At 19.3% G+C, this 16,413-nt stretch overlaps 8 protein-coding genes and 1 pseudogene across 8 annotated transcripts; 6 read left to right on the top strand and 3 right to left on the bottom strand.

The window, feature by feature from the left end:
* Positions 1-308: 308 nt before the first annotated feature.
* DDB_G0294577 (Rab GTPase) lies at positions 309-1,440 on the top strand (the record flags this gene model as incomplete). The annotated part of the gene is made up of 3 exons (XM_001134551.1): positions 309-336; positions 659-792; positions 931-1,440. 3 exons carry the CDS (start codon positions 309-311, stop codon positions 1,438-1,440), a joined length of 672 nt encoding a protein of 223 aa, XP_001134551.1.
* A 337-nt stretch (positions 1,441-1,777) lies between these two features.
* DDB_G0282649 lies at positions 1,778-2,671 on the top strand (annotated as a pseudogene; the record flags this gene model as incomplete).
* Positions 2,672-2,873: 202 nt separating this feature from the next.
* On the top strand, positions 2,874-3,722 carry rsmN (small GTPase; the record flags this gene model as incomplete). Its single annotated transcript, XM_635084.1, has 4 exons — positions 2,874-2,896; positions 2,982-3,168; positions 3,218-3,226; positions 3,282-3,722. 4 exons carry the CDS (start codon positions 2,874-2,876, stop codon positions 3,720-3,722), a joined length of 660 nt encoding a protein of 219 aa, XP_640176.1.
* Positions 3,723-4,538: 816 nt separating this feature from the next.
* DDB_G0282653 (Rab GTPase) lies at positions 4,539-5,393 on the top strand (the record flags this gene model as incomplete). Its single annotated transcript, XM_635085.1, has 3 exons — positions 4,539-4,552; positions 4,675-4,846; positions 4,947-5,393. 3 exons carry the CDS (start codon positions 4,539-4,541, stop codon positions 5,391-5,393), a joined length of 633 nt encoding a protein of 210 aa, XP_640177.1.
* A 194-nt stretch (positions 5,394-5,587) lies between these two features.
* rpl28 (hypothetical protein) lies at positions 5,588-5,986 on the bottom strand (the record flags this gene model as incomplete). The annotated part of the gene is made up of 1 exon (XM_635086.1): positions 5,588-5,986. One exon carries the CDS (start codon positions 5,984-5,986, stop codon positions 5,588-5,590), a length of 399 nt encoding a protein of 132 aa, XP_640178.1.
* Positions 5,987-7,432: 1,446 nt separating this feature from the next.
* Positions 7,433-8,133, bottom strand: DDB_G0282655 (UPF0534 protein; the record flags this gene model as incomplete). The annotated part of the gene is made up of 3 exons (XM_635087.1): positions 7,433-7,581; positions 7,680-7,889; positions 7,980-8,133. The coding sequence occupies 3 exons, from the start codon at positions 8,131-8,133 to the stop codon at positions 7,433-7,435; spliced, it is 513 nt and encodes a 170-aa protein (XP_640179.1).
* A 426-nt stretch (positions 8,134-8,559) lies between these two features.
* Positions 8,560-10,076, top strand: wdr61 (WD40 repeat-containing protein; the record flags this gene model as incomplete). The annotated part of the gene is made up of 6 exons (XM_635088.1): positions 8,560-8,562; positions 8,663-8,867; positions 9,000-9,086; positions 9,177-9,325; positions 9,540-9,826; positions 9,908-10,076. 6 exons carry the CDS (start codon positions 8,560-8,562, stop codon positions 10,074-10,076), a joined length of 900 nt encoding a protein of 299 aa, XP_640180.1.
* Positions 10,077-10,172: 96 nt separating this feature from the next.
* Positions 10,173-10,697, bottom strand: DDB_G0282657 (hypothetical protein; the record flags this gene model as incomplete). Its single annotated transcript, XM_635089.1, has 1 exon — positions 10,173-10,697. One exon carries the CDS (start codon positions 10,695-10,697, stop codon positions 10,173-10,175), a length of 525 nt encoding a protein of 174 aa, XP_640181.1.
* Positions 10,698-12,202: 1,505 nt separating this feature from the next.
* Positions 12,203-15,598, top strand: DDB_G0282795 (hypothetical protein; the record flags this gene model as incomplete). The annotated part of the gene is made up of 1 exon (XM_635090.1): positions 12,203-15,598. One exon carries the CDS (start codon positions 12,203-12,205, stop codon positions 15,596-15,598), a length of 3,396 nt encoding a protein of 1,131 aa, XP_640182.1.
* Positions 15,599-16,413: the final 815 nt, after the last annotated feature.

The raw sequence follows: 16,413 nt of genomic DNA on the forward strand, positions 1-16,413 counted from the left end.
AAAAAAAATTAAAAAAAAAAAAATAAATAAAAATATCTAATTTTTTTTTTTCATTTTTTATTTCACTAAAAATACCTTTGTAAAAAATATCATTTAAGATATTTGCAAATTATTTTTTTTTTTTTAGCTTCTTCTGAAAAACACCTAAATCAAAATTATTTTTCGAATTCAAAACTGCACTAAATTTTTCATCTTGTGTTTTTTAACCAGTTTCGGTAGTCCAAAGGTTTTTTTTTTTTTTTTTTTTCACTAAATATCTTTTGATTTTTTGATGTCATTTATTAAAAAAAGTAAAAAAAAAAAAAAAAATGGGAAATAAAATATCTAATTATTTTTGTTTAACAAAAAAAAAAAAAAAAAAAAAAAAAAAAAATATTTAAATAAAGAAAATTTAAATTCTTCTTAAAAATTTCTATTTTATTAAATAAATATTTTACTTGTAATAAATAAATTATAAATATAAATAATAAAAAAAACAAAAAATTAAAAAAAAAAAAAAAAAACATTGAATACCTATGACCACGAGTATGAATTTCAAAAAAAAAAAAAAAAAAAAATTAAAACTTAACATCAATTATACTATTTTATTAAATTTCTTAATTTTATTCTAAAAAAATATACAACAAAAATAATAATAGTAAATTCTTTACAACTTTAGTAATTGGTGATACTGGAGTTGGTAAAATGAAATTTATTCAAGGGTATAGTGACGATAATTATAAATACTTTTTGAGTGATGGCTCGAGGTTTAAATTATTTTCATACGATGGATTTAAAATAAAATTATTATTGGTGGGTTTTTTTTTTTTTTTTTTTTTTTTTTTTTTTTTTTTTTTTTTTTTTTTTTTTTTTTTTTTTTTTTTTTTTTAAATTATTAATTTCTTTTTTTTTTTTTTTTTTTTTTTTTTTTTTTAATTATAATTTTTATAGGAAAGATATTTTGATAGACCATATGGCGGTGGATCAAATACCACTGTATATAGAAAAACTCAATGCTTTTTATTAATGATTGATGTTTGCGATACTGATTCATTGCAAAGTATTAAAATTTGGATAAGAGAAATTGTATCACTATCAAAACATGGAACTCCAATAATAATTATTGGAAATAAAATTGATTTAAAGGAACATAGAAAATTTACAAGTGAGCAAGCTTTAGAATTAATTGAACAAATTAAAGATAATTTAAATATAAAAATGCAAATTCCATATTTTGAAATCTCTTCTATACAACCCGACCAATCACAATATGATAGAATTTTTAAACAAGTTTATTCGTTATCAAACCAAAGATTTTACAAACCTTTAATTAATATTAATGAAGGTAAAAATATTGTTGTTGAAGATTTTTCAAAAAATGATTCAATCCCCAATGATGATGGAATTAAAAAAAATAGAAAAAGTAAAATTTTTAAAGATATTTTATCAATTTTTAAATAAAGATATAATTTTTTAAAAAAAAAAAAAAAAAAAAAAGAAATTAAAATATATATTAAAAATGTGTATTAATTTTTAAAAAAAAAAAAAAAAAAAAAAAAAAAGAGTAAAAAAAAAAAAAGGAAAAAAAAGTGGAAATTGAAAACCATTGATATTTTTTTTTTAAAATTAAATTAATATTTTAAATGAAAAAAAAAAAAAGCCAATTTTTTGGGTTGGAAGATTTAAATAATATAATATTATTTATCCACAAAAAAAAAAAAAAAAAACAAAAAAAAAAAAAAATCAATTACATTTTTTAAATTATATATCCAATTGAAATATTAGATATTTTTTTAAAATGAATAAAAAAGAATACGAGTAGGTATTGAATATATAAATATGGCCAAATGAATATCATTTTTAATATTTTTTTATTTTTATTTTAAAAAAAAAAAAAAAAAAAAAAAAAAAAAAAAAAAAGTAAATTTTTTAAAACGTTAGTGATTGGAGATACTTGTGTTGGTAAAATAAAATTTATTCAAGGTTATATTGATGAAAATAATAGAGATGTATTTAATAACGATTCAAGATTTAAATTATTTTCCTGTGACGGATTAAAAATAAAATTTCTATTGGTTTGTTTTATTATTTTTTTTTTTTTTTTTTTTTTTTTTTTTTTAATTTATATAAAAAAAAAATAATAATAACATATTTTTTAAATTTAATTTAAACAAAATATGTTTATAGGCCAACTGGAGGTGGATCAAATACAACAGTTTATAAAAATACTCAATGCTTTTTAATAATATTTGATGTTTGTAATTTAGATTCCATGCATAGTGTTAAACTTTGGATAAGAGAAATTGTAAAATTTTCACAAGAAGATACACCAATTATTGTTATTGGAAATAAGATTGATTTAAATGAAAAAAGACAAGTTAAAAATGAAGAAGTGATAGAATTTATTGGACAAATTAAAGCTGATTTACAATTAACATTGAATATTCCATATTTTGAAATCTCTTCATTACAACCCGACCAATCACAATATGAAATAATTTTTAAACAAGTTTATTCATTATCAAATCTAAGATTTTTCAACCCATCAATCAGCTTTGACGAGGATAAAGAAATTATTGATGATTGTTACTCTGATATTGATATTAAAGAAGATTCAAATGAAAAAAAAATTAAAAAACAAAAGAGAAAAAGTAAATCACTTAAAAAAATTGTTTCAATTTTTAAAAAATAATTATTTAAAAAACAATAAAGCTATATAAAAAAAAAAAAAAAAAAAAAAAAAAAAAGATTTTTTTTTTTTTTTCTCTTTTTTTTTTATATTTTAAAAAAAAAATTACAAAATTGATCAATTTTTATTTTTATAACCAACTTTTTTTTATTAACCTTTGTATTATATTTCAATAAAAAAAAAAAATTTTTAACAAACCTAAAAAATGCTTTCAAAACAGGATTATGAGTAAATATCATGATAATTGCAATAAAAAAAAAAAAAAAATAAAAAAAAATAAAAAAATAAAAAAATCTAATAATAATAAAAATAGACACTCTATAAAGATTTTATTATCAGGAGATTCTGGTAAAAGTAGTTTTTTAAATAGAGCTATTGATGATATATATTTTGAAAATAATGTTTATCAGTGTGCACCCTCTTTAAAATTTTTTAATGATCCAAATAGTTCTAGAGAGAATAAATATTATTATAAAAATTTAATATACAAACTTTGTTTTGTAAGTTTGACTAAACATTAAATTTTAAAAAAAATATTTATTTAAATAGATTTATAGAGTTATTATTAATTTTTTTTAATTAATTTATATTAAAAAAAAAAAAAAAAAAAAAGTATGAATATTTTCAAGATAGATTTCGTTCAATAGGTAATAACCCCTATAGAGGTGCAAGATTTAATTTTATTTTATTTAATGTATGTGATCAAGAATCATTTGATAATGTCCCTAAATATTATTTTGAGGCAGAAAGGTATGGAAAAGAAGATATTCATATTATTTTAATTGGTGTTGGAATTGATGATATTGAAAATAGAATTATTGATTATGAAGTTGCTTTAGATTTAGCAAATTCTAATAATACTCCATATTTTGAAGTAAATAATAAATCGCCATCACCACTTGAAAAAGAAATTTATCAAAGAATAATTGAAACTGCAATCGGAAAAGTTCATGATGAATTAAATATTCAACCTCCACCATCATCAAAACCATCAACTCCAATAACAACAACAACCAAAACTAAAGGTATTTCAGGTTTTTTAAAAAAGAAATAAATAAAAAAACCAATAATAATTAAATAAAATCAACCTTTTTTTTATTTTTTTATTTTTTTATTTTTTTTTTTTTGTAAAACAAAAACTGTTTTTTGAAATCTCAAAAAATTTCACTTAATTTAATAAGAATCAATTTCAACTGTGAGGTATGAAACAATCTACAAAAAAAAAAAATAAAAAATAAAAAATAAAAAAATAAAAAAAATAATAATAAAAATAATAATTAAATATCAGGTATGGATTATTTGGTCTAAATTTGAATTTTGTTTTTTTTTTTTTTTCTATTTTTACAAAAATTAAAATATCTTTATTTTTTTTTTATTTTTTTTATTTTTTATTTTTTTTTTTTTTTTTAAACAGTTTGATAGCGTTGCACAAAAAATTATTGGAGATTGAAAGTTTTTTAATGGGAAAAAAATCTAAAATGATTAATTAACTTGTACAATATTAAAAACCCGAAAAAAGTTGAAAAAAAAAAATCTTTTCTTTTTTTCAGTGTGATGACGTGCAACAGTAAAAAATCATATTTTATTTTATTTTTTTTGGTTTTTTTTTTTATTTTAAAATAATCAAATTGATACACAAAAAAAGACTTCACTAAATTTGATGTGCAATAAAAAAAAATCATTTTGTCTTTGTCTATTTTTTTTACAATTTTTTTATTTTTAATTTGAATAATTTATTGTAATAAACAAAAAAAAAAAAAAAAAAAAAAAAAAAAAAATATAAAGATACAAAAAAAAATAATATAAATATAAAAAAGATAATTATAAAAAAAAAAAAAAATATAAACATAAAAAAGACAAAAAAATAAATATGTGTGATTACGAGTAAGAAATTTTTATTTTTACAATTATTTGTTTGTTTATTTTTTTTTTTATAATTATTTGTTTTTTTTTTTTTTATAATTTTATTTTATATTAATATTAATTAAAAAAAAAAAAAAAAATAGTTTCATATTTGAATTTTTAGTAATTGGTGATTGTAATGTTGGAAAATCATCNTTTGTATATCAATATTGCGAAAACTTTAAAACCAAAATAAGAAGTAGAGAACGTGGTGATGGTAATACATTTATACCTAAATTAATAAGAGTTGATGATAAAAATTGTTTTTTAAAATTTGTATGTATTAAAAAAAAAAAAAAAAAAAAAAAATAATTAAATAAATAAAAATTATTAATTGTTTTTTTTAAAAAAAAAAAAAAAAAAAAAAAAAAAAAAGGTTAAATATTATAAAAGAGTAAATTGTTTACCAAATTATAGATTTATAAATATAGCGGATTGTATATTTATACTATTTGATGTTTGTAATAGAGAATCATTTGATAATGTTGGACATTATTATAATGAAATTTTAAAATATTCAAGTGAAAATTTATTAATTACATTAATTGGTTGTAAAGCTGATTTATTAAATAGAGAAGTTGACCAAAATGAAGCATTAGAATTTTCCAAAAAACATAATATACCCTATTTTGAAGTTAATAATTTTTCACCTTCAGAAATTGAAAAGAATGTTTATCAACAAATCTCACAAACTATTCTACCAGAACTTGTAAATATTAATTCAACTACTCAACCTATAACTGAAAATCAACATCCCCCAACTAAACCCCACTCTCCTCCAATTAAAAATAGTTTTTTCAAATTTTGGATAAAAAACAAATAATAATAATAAAATAAATAAAAAAAAAAAAAAAAAAAAGGATAATAATTATTATTCATTTTTTAAAAATTTGTATATATAACTAAAAAAATTCTCTCTATTTAATTTAATGTAAAAAAAATAAAAATAAAAATAAATTAGGAACACAATTATTTCTTTTTTTTTTATAATATTTTAAAAAAGCTTTGGAAATTTATTTAGTTTTTCTTGGCTTTACGGGCAGCAGCTTTTTTGGCAGAACGGAGAGCAGATTGGACTCTGTGTAAACGACCTAAGGCAGCAGCTCTTAATTCTGGAGCATATTGGGTGGCTAAAGTTTTGACGAATCTAGCAGTCTTTCTGGTGTTGACAGTTGAGAAAGTGGTGGTTTTTTTTGATTGAGCTGGGAAGGCAGCTTTTTTAACAATCTTTGATGAGACAACAACTTTACCGTTAACGGCAGCAACGTCGATGGTGGTTCTTCTGGCAAGACCGGAGTATTTTAAGGAGTTTTTGTTTCTTAAATTACCTGGTTCAGCAGATAAGGTTAAACCGTGTGAGGATTTTAAGAAAGCGTTGTTCTTTTTGATAATGCTCCAAACGAGATCTTGAGACATGATTTATTGTATATCTAATTTTTAGTAATAAAAAAAATGAATAATTAATATTGACTTTGTTTTTCCTTTTTAAAAATAAAAAAATAACAATATAAAATGGTGATTTTAAGTAACAATTTGTTTTTTTGAGGTGTTATTATTTATTTATTTTTTTATTGTAAAAAATAGATAGTGTGGGTGCTATACGTTTGATGTTGATTTTTTTTATATTGAAATTGGGGTAATAATTTGTATTACTTTTTTAAAAGTTTTTTTTTGACTGTAATTTAATGGAGAAATGATTCGTTTTTTTTTTTTTTTTGTGTGTGATCAAAAAAAAAAAAAAAAAAAAAAAAAATTTCTAGTTTTTTTTGATTTTTTTTTTTTTTTTTTACGAAAAAAAAAAAAAAATACGATAGTCTCTAGTTGATTTTCTCTATAAATAATCCAAAAACTAATTTATAAAAAAAAAAAAAACCTAAACTGTGCATCCTCTATTTTCTTGAATCAATTAAAAATTATTATCACTAAAAAAAAAAAACCCTACTCCACTACCCCATTTCTTTTTGATTTTTATTATTATTATTATTATTATTATTTTTTTAGTTATTTTTTTTCTTTTGACTTTAACTGTTTGTTGTACTTATTATTTATTTATTTTTTATTTAATTTTTATTTTATTTTTATTTTTTTTTTTTTTTGACCACCATAATAAATTATATGTATAGAAAGTTATATGTGCATACCTTTTGTGCTACGGATAGGAAAAAAAAAAAAAAAAAAAAAAAAAAAAAATTTTTTTTCGAGATTAGCAATCATGCGTATCCTTCTCACAAAACTCAAACAATTTTTACATTAAAATTACGTAATTTTTACATTGGAGTGTAAAAAAATTTTTTTATGCACAAAATTTTTGAAATTTTCACATATTATTAATTTTTTTTTTTTTTTTTTAATTATCTAAACACAATGATATTTTATTTTTAAATCTGCAGAAATAAAACAAAATAAAAAATTAAGATTTTAAAAATGAATAAAATAAATACAAAAAAAAAAAAAAAAAATAGAAAAAAAAAAACAATTAAAAAAAATAATAATTTCCATTCATTTACAATTTGATTAAAAAAAAAAAAAAAAAAAAAAAAAAAAAAAATAAATAAAAGAATAATAAAAAATAAATATGTAAATAAAAAAAAAAAAAAAAAAAAACAAATATTAATATTCAAAAAAAAGACCATTATCATTTTTGTTTTATTATATTTTAATATTTTTTTCCCTTTTCGATTTCTTGGCAAAAAAAAAAAATAAAAAAAAAAATAAAAAAAAATAAAAATAAAAAAGATATTTTATTAAAAAGTTGGCATCCAAAAGAAATCAGGTTTTTTATTATTATACATAAGATTTAAACTATTTAATTACAATATATTTTGTTTTATTTATTTTATTTTTTTTTATTTTTTTTATTATTTATTTTGAATCAGTTTCCATTTCATTTTTTGGTTGTTCAATGTATTTAAATTTTTTCAATGGTAATGATTGTTGAGTAATATATTTCATATCACCATCCCAATTTAATAAAAATCTAACATAATTTGCATTTGTTAAATCTGGTACAGCTTTAGTTATTAAAAAAAAAAAAAAAAATTAAATATTAATATTATTATTTTTATTTTTCTTCTTAAATTTATTAGAAATAGAAAAAAAAGAAACTTACAATAACCATTATTTTTAAATTCTTTAATTTCATCATTATGTTGTGATTTTGTGAATTCTAATTTATTAGTTCTACTGGTAACTTGTTTAATCTCTTCTTCTGGTGTTTTAGTTTTTAAAAATTGATCAATAATATCAGAAACTTCAGATTCTGTAAAGATTTTTTTATTTTCTTTTTTAACAATTTCTTGAAAATGATCTAATAATTGTTCTATATAATTAAATAGTGTGTATTAATAATTTAATATATGAAATGGTATGGTATATATATACAAAAAATTATACAACAACAATAACATACTGATTGGTTTTTGTTCTTTTTTTCTAATATTTGCATTTTTCTCTTTTTTAATATCTCTAATACCCTCTAATGTTAATTTTTTTGCTTTTCTTGATAATGGATGTAAAACTTTAGCAACCTTTTGTGGTGCCTTCTTTTTATCTTTTTTATTCATTTTTTAAATTTGGGTGTGAAAAAAAAAAAAAAAAAAAAAAAAAAATTTTCGTTCGTTTTTCTTAATTTTTTTAAAAGTTTTTTTTTTTATTTTTTTTTTTTTTTATTTTAAATTTAATTTTTTTTTTTTTTTTTTTTTATTGGTATCATTTATTTATTTATTTTTTTTTTTTTTTTAAAAAAACAAATTTAATTTTTAAAATAAAAAATGAAATAATTTTGAATAGATTTTATATTTTTTATTCCCTAATCTAAACTGATCATAAATGTAAAAATAAATGTGATCATCTTTGATAGAATTTTTTTTCTTTTTCAATTTTTTTTTTTTAATTTCATTTTTTTTTTTTTTTTTTTTTTAATTTAATTTTATTTTCATTGGATTACCTTTTTTTTTTTTCATCATAAAATAAAAATAGAATTATAAATAATGGTAACAATTGTTATAATAAAATATTTGTAAAAATTTTAAATGAAAATATTATTAAATTATTATTATTTTTATTATTTTTATTTTATATAAAATTTCTCAGTTTCAATTTGGAAAGAAAATTACAGGTGCACATGAAGATGGTATTTGGTGTGTAAAATGGCAAGGTGATATTATTGCCACAGGTGGTATGGGTACAAAAGTTAAAACATGGCATGGAAATCAACCACAATTCCTTACAGAAAGAAAAGTATTTGATAAACATATATTAGGTGTAACTTCATTAGATATAGATATTGGTGCAAGATGTAAGTGTGTTTAATAATAATAATAATAATAATAATAATAATAATATTCACAACAATAACAGTAACAACAACAATATCAATAGCATTCAAAAAATAAATAAATACTAATGGATTCCATTTTTAATATATTAGATCTTGCAACAGGTGGTATGGATGGTACAGTTCGTTTATTTGATCTTAGTACAAATACACTTCATAAAACTATTGATTCCGGTCCATGTAGGTAGAAACACAAATAAATAAAAATAAAAATAAAATATATTATTAACTATTTTATTTTATTTATTTATTTATAATTATTTTTTTCAGTGGGATGTTTAAAGATTGGATTTTTAAATAGTGCAAATAATTTAGTTAGTGTTTCAGAATCTGGAAATATTTCAATATACTCTGTAGAAACTGGTGAAAAATTAAGATCAATTTCAAATACAAATAAACAAGTTTTAACAATGGCAATCGTATGTATTATAATTAATTATTAATAATAATAATAATAATAATAATAATAATAATAATAATAATAATAATAATAATAATAATAATAATAATAATAATAATAATAATAATAATAATAATAATAATAATAATAATAATAATAATAATAATAATAATAATAATAATAATAATAATGATTGGTTTTATTGTTATTAATGCTTATAAAAATATGTATAGAGTCCAAATAATGAACAAATTGCAGTAGCAGGATTAGATGGTACAGTATTATGTTATGATGTTGAAAGTGGAAGAAGAGTTTCAGAGATTAAAGCACATGGTGTTCCAATTCGTTCACTTTGTTTTTCATCAGATTCAAAAACAATATTTACAGGTGCAGAAGATTCACAAATTAGATTACATGATCCAAATAGTTCAAATCCATATATTGCATCATTATTAGGTCATTCTTCTTTTATTTTTTCATTGGTTGCTTCTTCTAATGGTGATTTATTAGCAAGTTCTGGGTAAACATACTTTTTTTTTTTATTATTTTTTTTTTTTTTTAAATTTATTATTAATTTTTTTATTATTTTTTTTATATTTAGATCGATTGATAGAAAAGTTTGCATTTGGGATATTAAAACAAGAAAATTAGATAGTAGTTTTACAGCTCATGCTGATCAAACTTGGGATTTAGCTTTTTCGCCAGATAGTACAAAATTAGTTAGTGTATCTGATGATTGTTCAATTCATTCTTATGCTTTAAAACAATAAATAAATGGAAAAACAAAAAAAAAAAAACAAAAAAAACAGAAAAATTAAAATGATTTTGGATTATTTTTAAGAATAGGAAAAAATTAATGGTTGTGGTTATTTATCTTTTTTATTTGTAATTTCTAATACAATACAGAAAATTGAAATGGTTATGGACACTCTGCGAATCCACAAAGAAAAGTTAGACAATGATTGTTGTTGTTCTTGTTGTTCTTGTTGTTGCTGTTCAACAATCTGAGTATTCTCTGTTGTGGTTGAATTACAATTAACATCTTGAATTGGTTGTTGTGGTTGTTGTTGTTGTTTTTGTTTTTGTTTTTGTTTTTGTTTTTGTTTTTGCTGTGGTTGTTGTTGTTGTTGTTGTTGTTGTTGTTGTTGTTGTTGTTCAATTAGAGTATATTCTCCAGTGGTTGGAAGAAAATCAACATCATCATATATTATTTGTTCACCATCGATCATTGTTTCTAAGTAACCATATTCAATTTTAAAATAATTTAATACTGATTGGATTGAACAGACATCGCTAAAAAAGGTAGTCTTACCATTAAAGGAAATAGTAAAGCAATTAACTGGAGATTGATAATTTCTATCAATCAAATCGATTTCTGATGTTTGAATCATTATATCTCTCTCTCTCTTTTTGCTTGTTTGTTTTTTTTATTTTATTTTATTTTTATAACTATATTTATTTTTTCTTTTTAACAGTTTTTTTAATTTTATTTTATTTTTTTTATTTTTAATTTCTTTTTTTTTTTTCTTTTAACTTGAAATATTTCAAAATCTTAAAATTTTGAAGAGTGTATATTTAATTTCATGTTGCATAATTTTTATTTGTCATTGCAAAAAATATTTCCTAGAAATAAAAATGAAATTAAAAAACCAAATTTATATTTTTTATAATATAAAGATATACCATCAAATAGGAAAAAATAATAATAATTATAATTAATACATTAACCTTAATTTATTTTTTTAAAAACTAAAATATTTTCTAAATTAATAATTTAAAAAAAAAAAAAAAAAAAATTATTTTTTAGGAAAAAAAAAAAAAAAAAAGAATTAATTAATCAACACAACAACTATCAACTATTCCAATAAAAAAATCCTTTATCACTTTCTTAACTAGTTTCAAATTCTCTGTTGGTGGTAGTGAACTAATTTCCAAGATTTTGATTAAATATTCTTTACCAATTGAACCAATGATTTAATGATTTTGAAATACCATGGATTAATAGAAGGAACAATTTTAAAATTTTTTTGGTGTATGTATAAATTTAAATTTAAAAAAAAAAAAAATTAAATTTATTTATATTAAAAACTTTAATTTTATTATTTTACTTTGTAATTTCCTAAAACAATTTTTTATTTTAATAATATTTTTTTAATAATTTTTAACCATGTATTAATTTTCAATTATAAATAAAAAAACTAAAGAAAAAAAAAAAAAACAAAAAAAATAATAATAACATTAATAAAAATAAAATTAAAACATTTTGGTTATAAATAGACCAGGTGTTGTTTAAATATAACATTCTTTTTTTATTTTTTTATTTTTGGTTGAATTTATGATTATCAAAAAAAAAATATGTTTTCATATGAAAATTAAAACAACACTAAAATAAGTCTAAAAAAAAATCTAAATGTTTTGGTTCTAATTAAAATTTTAAAAAAAACTTTTGATTCTTTTTATTCCCCAACAATAATTAAAAAATAAAAAAAATATCTTTTTTTTTAAAATTTTTTTTAAAAATTTTTTTTTTTTATTTTTTTAAAATTTTTTTTTTTTTTAGTTGCAACGAAATTTATTGTTTAAGAAAAAAAAAAAAAAAAAAAAAAAACCCTATATATAAAAATAAAAATAAAAATAAATAAAAATAAAAAAAAATAAATAAAAAATAAACAAAAAACCATATATAACCTTGGAAAATAAAAATAATAAAAAAAAGTGTAAAATTTAAAAGAGTCGAGAAAAAAAAATAAAAAAAAATAAAATTAAAATAAAAACAGAAAAAAATCACAAAAAAAAAAAAAAAAAAATAATATAAAAAGTCATAAAATAAAAAAAAAAAAAATAAAATAAAAAAATAAAATAAAATAAAATAAAATAAAAACAACATATAAATAAAATGAACTCCTATGAAGAGGAAGAGGAAGAAATTAATCAACAACAACAACCATTTAAAAAAATAAAATTAAATAATAATAATAATAAAAACAACAATAATAATAATGATAAAAAAAAACAACAAGAAATAAATGAAAGATTATTTTTTAAAGTTTTTAAGAATAAATATTTATTTTTAAAGATTTTAAAATTATTAAAAAGAAATCCTTTTACATTAGATTATTATAGAATTATTGACATTGGTTGGATGATAAAAAACAATAGATTTAGATTATTAGCTGATAAAATCAGATCCAATGGTTATATCATTGTTACAAATAATACAACTATTCATACACAAAATCAAAATAATTTATATAATAATCAAACTACAATACAACAACAACCACAACAAGCAAATACTCAACAACAACAACAACAACAACAACAAACAAATATTCAACAACAATTAAATCAACAATATGATCCATTTTTTATTATAATTGAATATTTAAAAGATGAAGAGGTTGATTTTTATAGATTACTATTTAGAAATTATTCTAAACATTTCCCAAGGGAAACTATTGAGGAAAAGAATAAAATAGTTAGTTATTCAATTAGAAAAGGTTGTTTAGGTGCAATTCAATGTTTAGTTGAAGATTATCAATATCAACCATCCATTCAACATTTAAATGAAGCAATTGAATTCAATGCAGAGTTTGAATGGGAACAAATTAAAAATCTAAAAGAATGGATCACTCAACAAATTTGTATAGCTGATGAATTATTAGAGTTAATACCAAACAATATACCATTTCAAGATGGTGGTAAAAATAGAAATAGAACAGTTTTTAAAATTATAAATTATTTTATGAAATTTATATTACCCACACCACAACAACAACAACAACAACAACAACAACAACAACAACAACAACAACAACAACAACAACAACAACAACAACAACAACAACAACAACAACAACAACAACAACAACAACAACAACAACAACAACAACAACAACAACAACAACAACAATTACAACAACAACAACAATTACAACAACAAAATAATAATAATACAGCAATAGTATTACAACCACAACAAATTCAACAACAACAATTTAATTTTAATTTAAATTTAAAAAGATTTTATAATCCTTGTCCATTTGATTTAGTTTTATCAGAATTATTAGAAGCATCATGTTCAATATTGAATCTTTATGATAAAGGTTGTATAAAAAATAGTGATTCAATTTATAGTGATAAAAGAGAGATGATTGAACAATGGGAACCATTTACAGAGAGAGAATTAAGGACTAGGGTTGAAGAATTTGATAATAGAGATGATCGTGTTAAAACATTGATACAAATGTATATGCATGTACGTGATAGAACTAATAAATGTAAACGATATTATTTAATCTATGAGAGGTCAAATGATAGTGAACAAATTTGTTCACCATTACGTAGTTATATTTGTAGCGGTGGTGGAGGCTCGAGTGCTGGTAATAGATTGTATTTATCATTTGCATTGGAGTATGGGTGTAATTTATTATTAAGAAGTTGGTTTGACGGCGGTCAAAATAATACATATGACGTGGTGGAGATTTACATCTCTCTATATTTTCAAGTCAAAGATAGAGAATATGAAATCTGCCATTTGCTTCAATATAAACCATACCTATTTCAACATTCCCAACTTAATGATCCAATTGCAAAAATCAATAGAATTAAATTTGTGCATGACGTTTGTAGAGATATTGTAAATGAAGAAATTGCACCCAACAAAAAGTTAGAACCATTATTTTTCTTTAATTTGGTGGTGGATTATGATGACTTGGAATTGGTGGTGATAGCATTCAATTGGTTGAAACCCTTACTTAAGAATCCCTTGCAGGGCGTGGAGTATAGGAATCCAAATTCACATTTATCATTCAACGTTTATAAATACATTAGATCGGTACCAGTGTTGACTTTTATTTATTATAATTTAAACGATCAAGATATTCGCGATAAAAGTTTCATCACATCGTGTCGATTGGAACCTTGGTATCTTTATGGAAGAATTGAACTTTTGAAAGCTTATGAGCATTTAACTGGTTATCAACAAGGTCAAGACTTTGAATTCACTCATTCCTCATGTCCGAGAATTTCATTTCGTGCAAATTCAATCAACCGTTATTTGGTTGATGTAATTAGACATATAGTTTCAAAACCTCATATCTATCATTTCGATTCTTTGGTATTGGATTGTTTGAAATATTATCCTGAAACTAGATTATTCTATGTAGAGGATATTCAATACATCATAGAGAATACTCAATTTCAATATCGTCCTTTTAAAATTAGTTGTTCAATATTTGGTACTTGTAATCCAACTAGTGTAATGGGTAACTATTGTTTCTCTTCTACCAATAGAATTAGATTATTCGATTGGATTCTAACGAAGCGAAAACAAGATGTCGCTCCAAATGGTAGATGTGCTTTATTTGGTCAAGAATTAAATGAAATGATGTATTTAACTGGTAGATTAAATGATTTAATTGAAAATAATTCAATTTGTAATATTAGTGGTGGTAATATTAATAATATTAATATTAATAATAATAATAATAATGATAATAATAATAATAGCAATAGTAGTTTTATTTCAAATACATTTTCAAAAAGAGTATTTCAAAGAATTGGTGAACAAGGTGATGTTGAATCATTAGAAATTATTTTAAAATCTTTCTATCCAACACTTCAACATACTCTTCAATTATCTTCAACTGCAAAAACTAATCTATATGAATTATTAAAAGGTGCAGTTGAATATGGTCGAATTAATATATTTAAATTTTTAAAATTAAATAATTATAGTTTTATTTTATTACCACTTCAACAAAAACAACAACAACAACAACAACAACAACAACAACAACAACAACAACAACAACAACAACAACAACAACAACAACAACAACAACAAAATTTAAATAATAATAATAATAATAATAATAATAATAATAATAATAATAATAATAATAATAATAATAATAATAATAATAATAATAATAATAATAATAATAATAATAATAATATTGTAGCAATAACAAATGAAATTACGCAACAACAGCTTTCACAATTACAAATTGAACAAAGTAATAATACTATAATAACATGTACAAATAATAATAATAATAATAATAATAATAATAATAATAATAATAATAATAATAATAATAATAATAATAAAGGCGGAATATATTCACAAGTTTTATTGAATGTTCTATTTGCCAAAGTGATTGAAAAAGATTATTTGGAACTTTATGAATTAATGGTAAATGAATTCCAATTTAAAATGAATCCTGAACAATTTTATTTCCATTCTAGATCAAGTGTATCAATTACAAATAATCTTATTGTAAATTAATATAAATAAAAAAAAAATAAAATAATTAATTCAATTCATTTAAAATAATGAATAAAATTACATTAATTTAAAACAAATTTCCAATAAAAATTTAATCTTGTTTTGTTGTTTAATTGGATAAAATGGATAAAAAAAAAAACCATATAAAAAAAACAGCCTTTATTTGAGCCCTGGTATTTCTGATTTAAATCCCATTATATAAAATGAGAACATGTAAGACTCATATTATTTTATTAATTTATTTAATTATATTTATTTTATTATATTTATTTAATTAATTTAATTTTATTTTATAACTTTAATTTAATATATTTTATTTGAGATAATGAAATTCAAATCCAAAAAAATCTTGGATAATGCAATTGTTAGTTACTTCTCCTTGAGATTCTTGTTCTCATTTTATTATATAGTTTTAAATTACACGGCCTTTATAAGTGTAACAGAAGTGGTATAGTTTAAAATGATTTGTATTATATTATTTAAAGAATTTCTTATGTTTAATTTATTTTATTAATTAATTTAAATGAATTTTATATTTAGAATTTATATTTATTTATTTAATATTATTTATTTTATATTATTTGTATCTATTATATTAAGTGAGTTCTAACTACTGAAAATAATAATATTTAATTTTCATTTTATACTATCTAAAATGTGTTTGACAGATAATATTAAAAGATTTTAATATAATATGATATTATTGAATGTATATAGAAAACTAATTAGGAATTAAATGACACAATTTTAGAAATGAATAATGAAAAAAGAAGTTTTATTATTGTAACGAAGAAACACTGCTTTCGTTAAATAAG

The sequence above is a fragment of the Dictyostelium discoideum genome (assembly GCF_000004695.1).
Source record: "Dictyostelium discoideum AX4 chromosome 3 chromosome, whole genome shotgun sequence".
NCBI classification, from domain to species: domain Eukaryota; phylum Evosea; class Eumycetozoa; order Dictyosteliales; family Dictyosteliaceae; genus Dictyostelium; species Dictyostelium discoideum.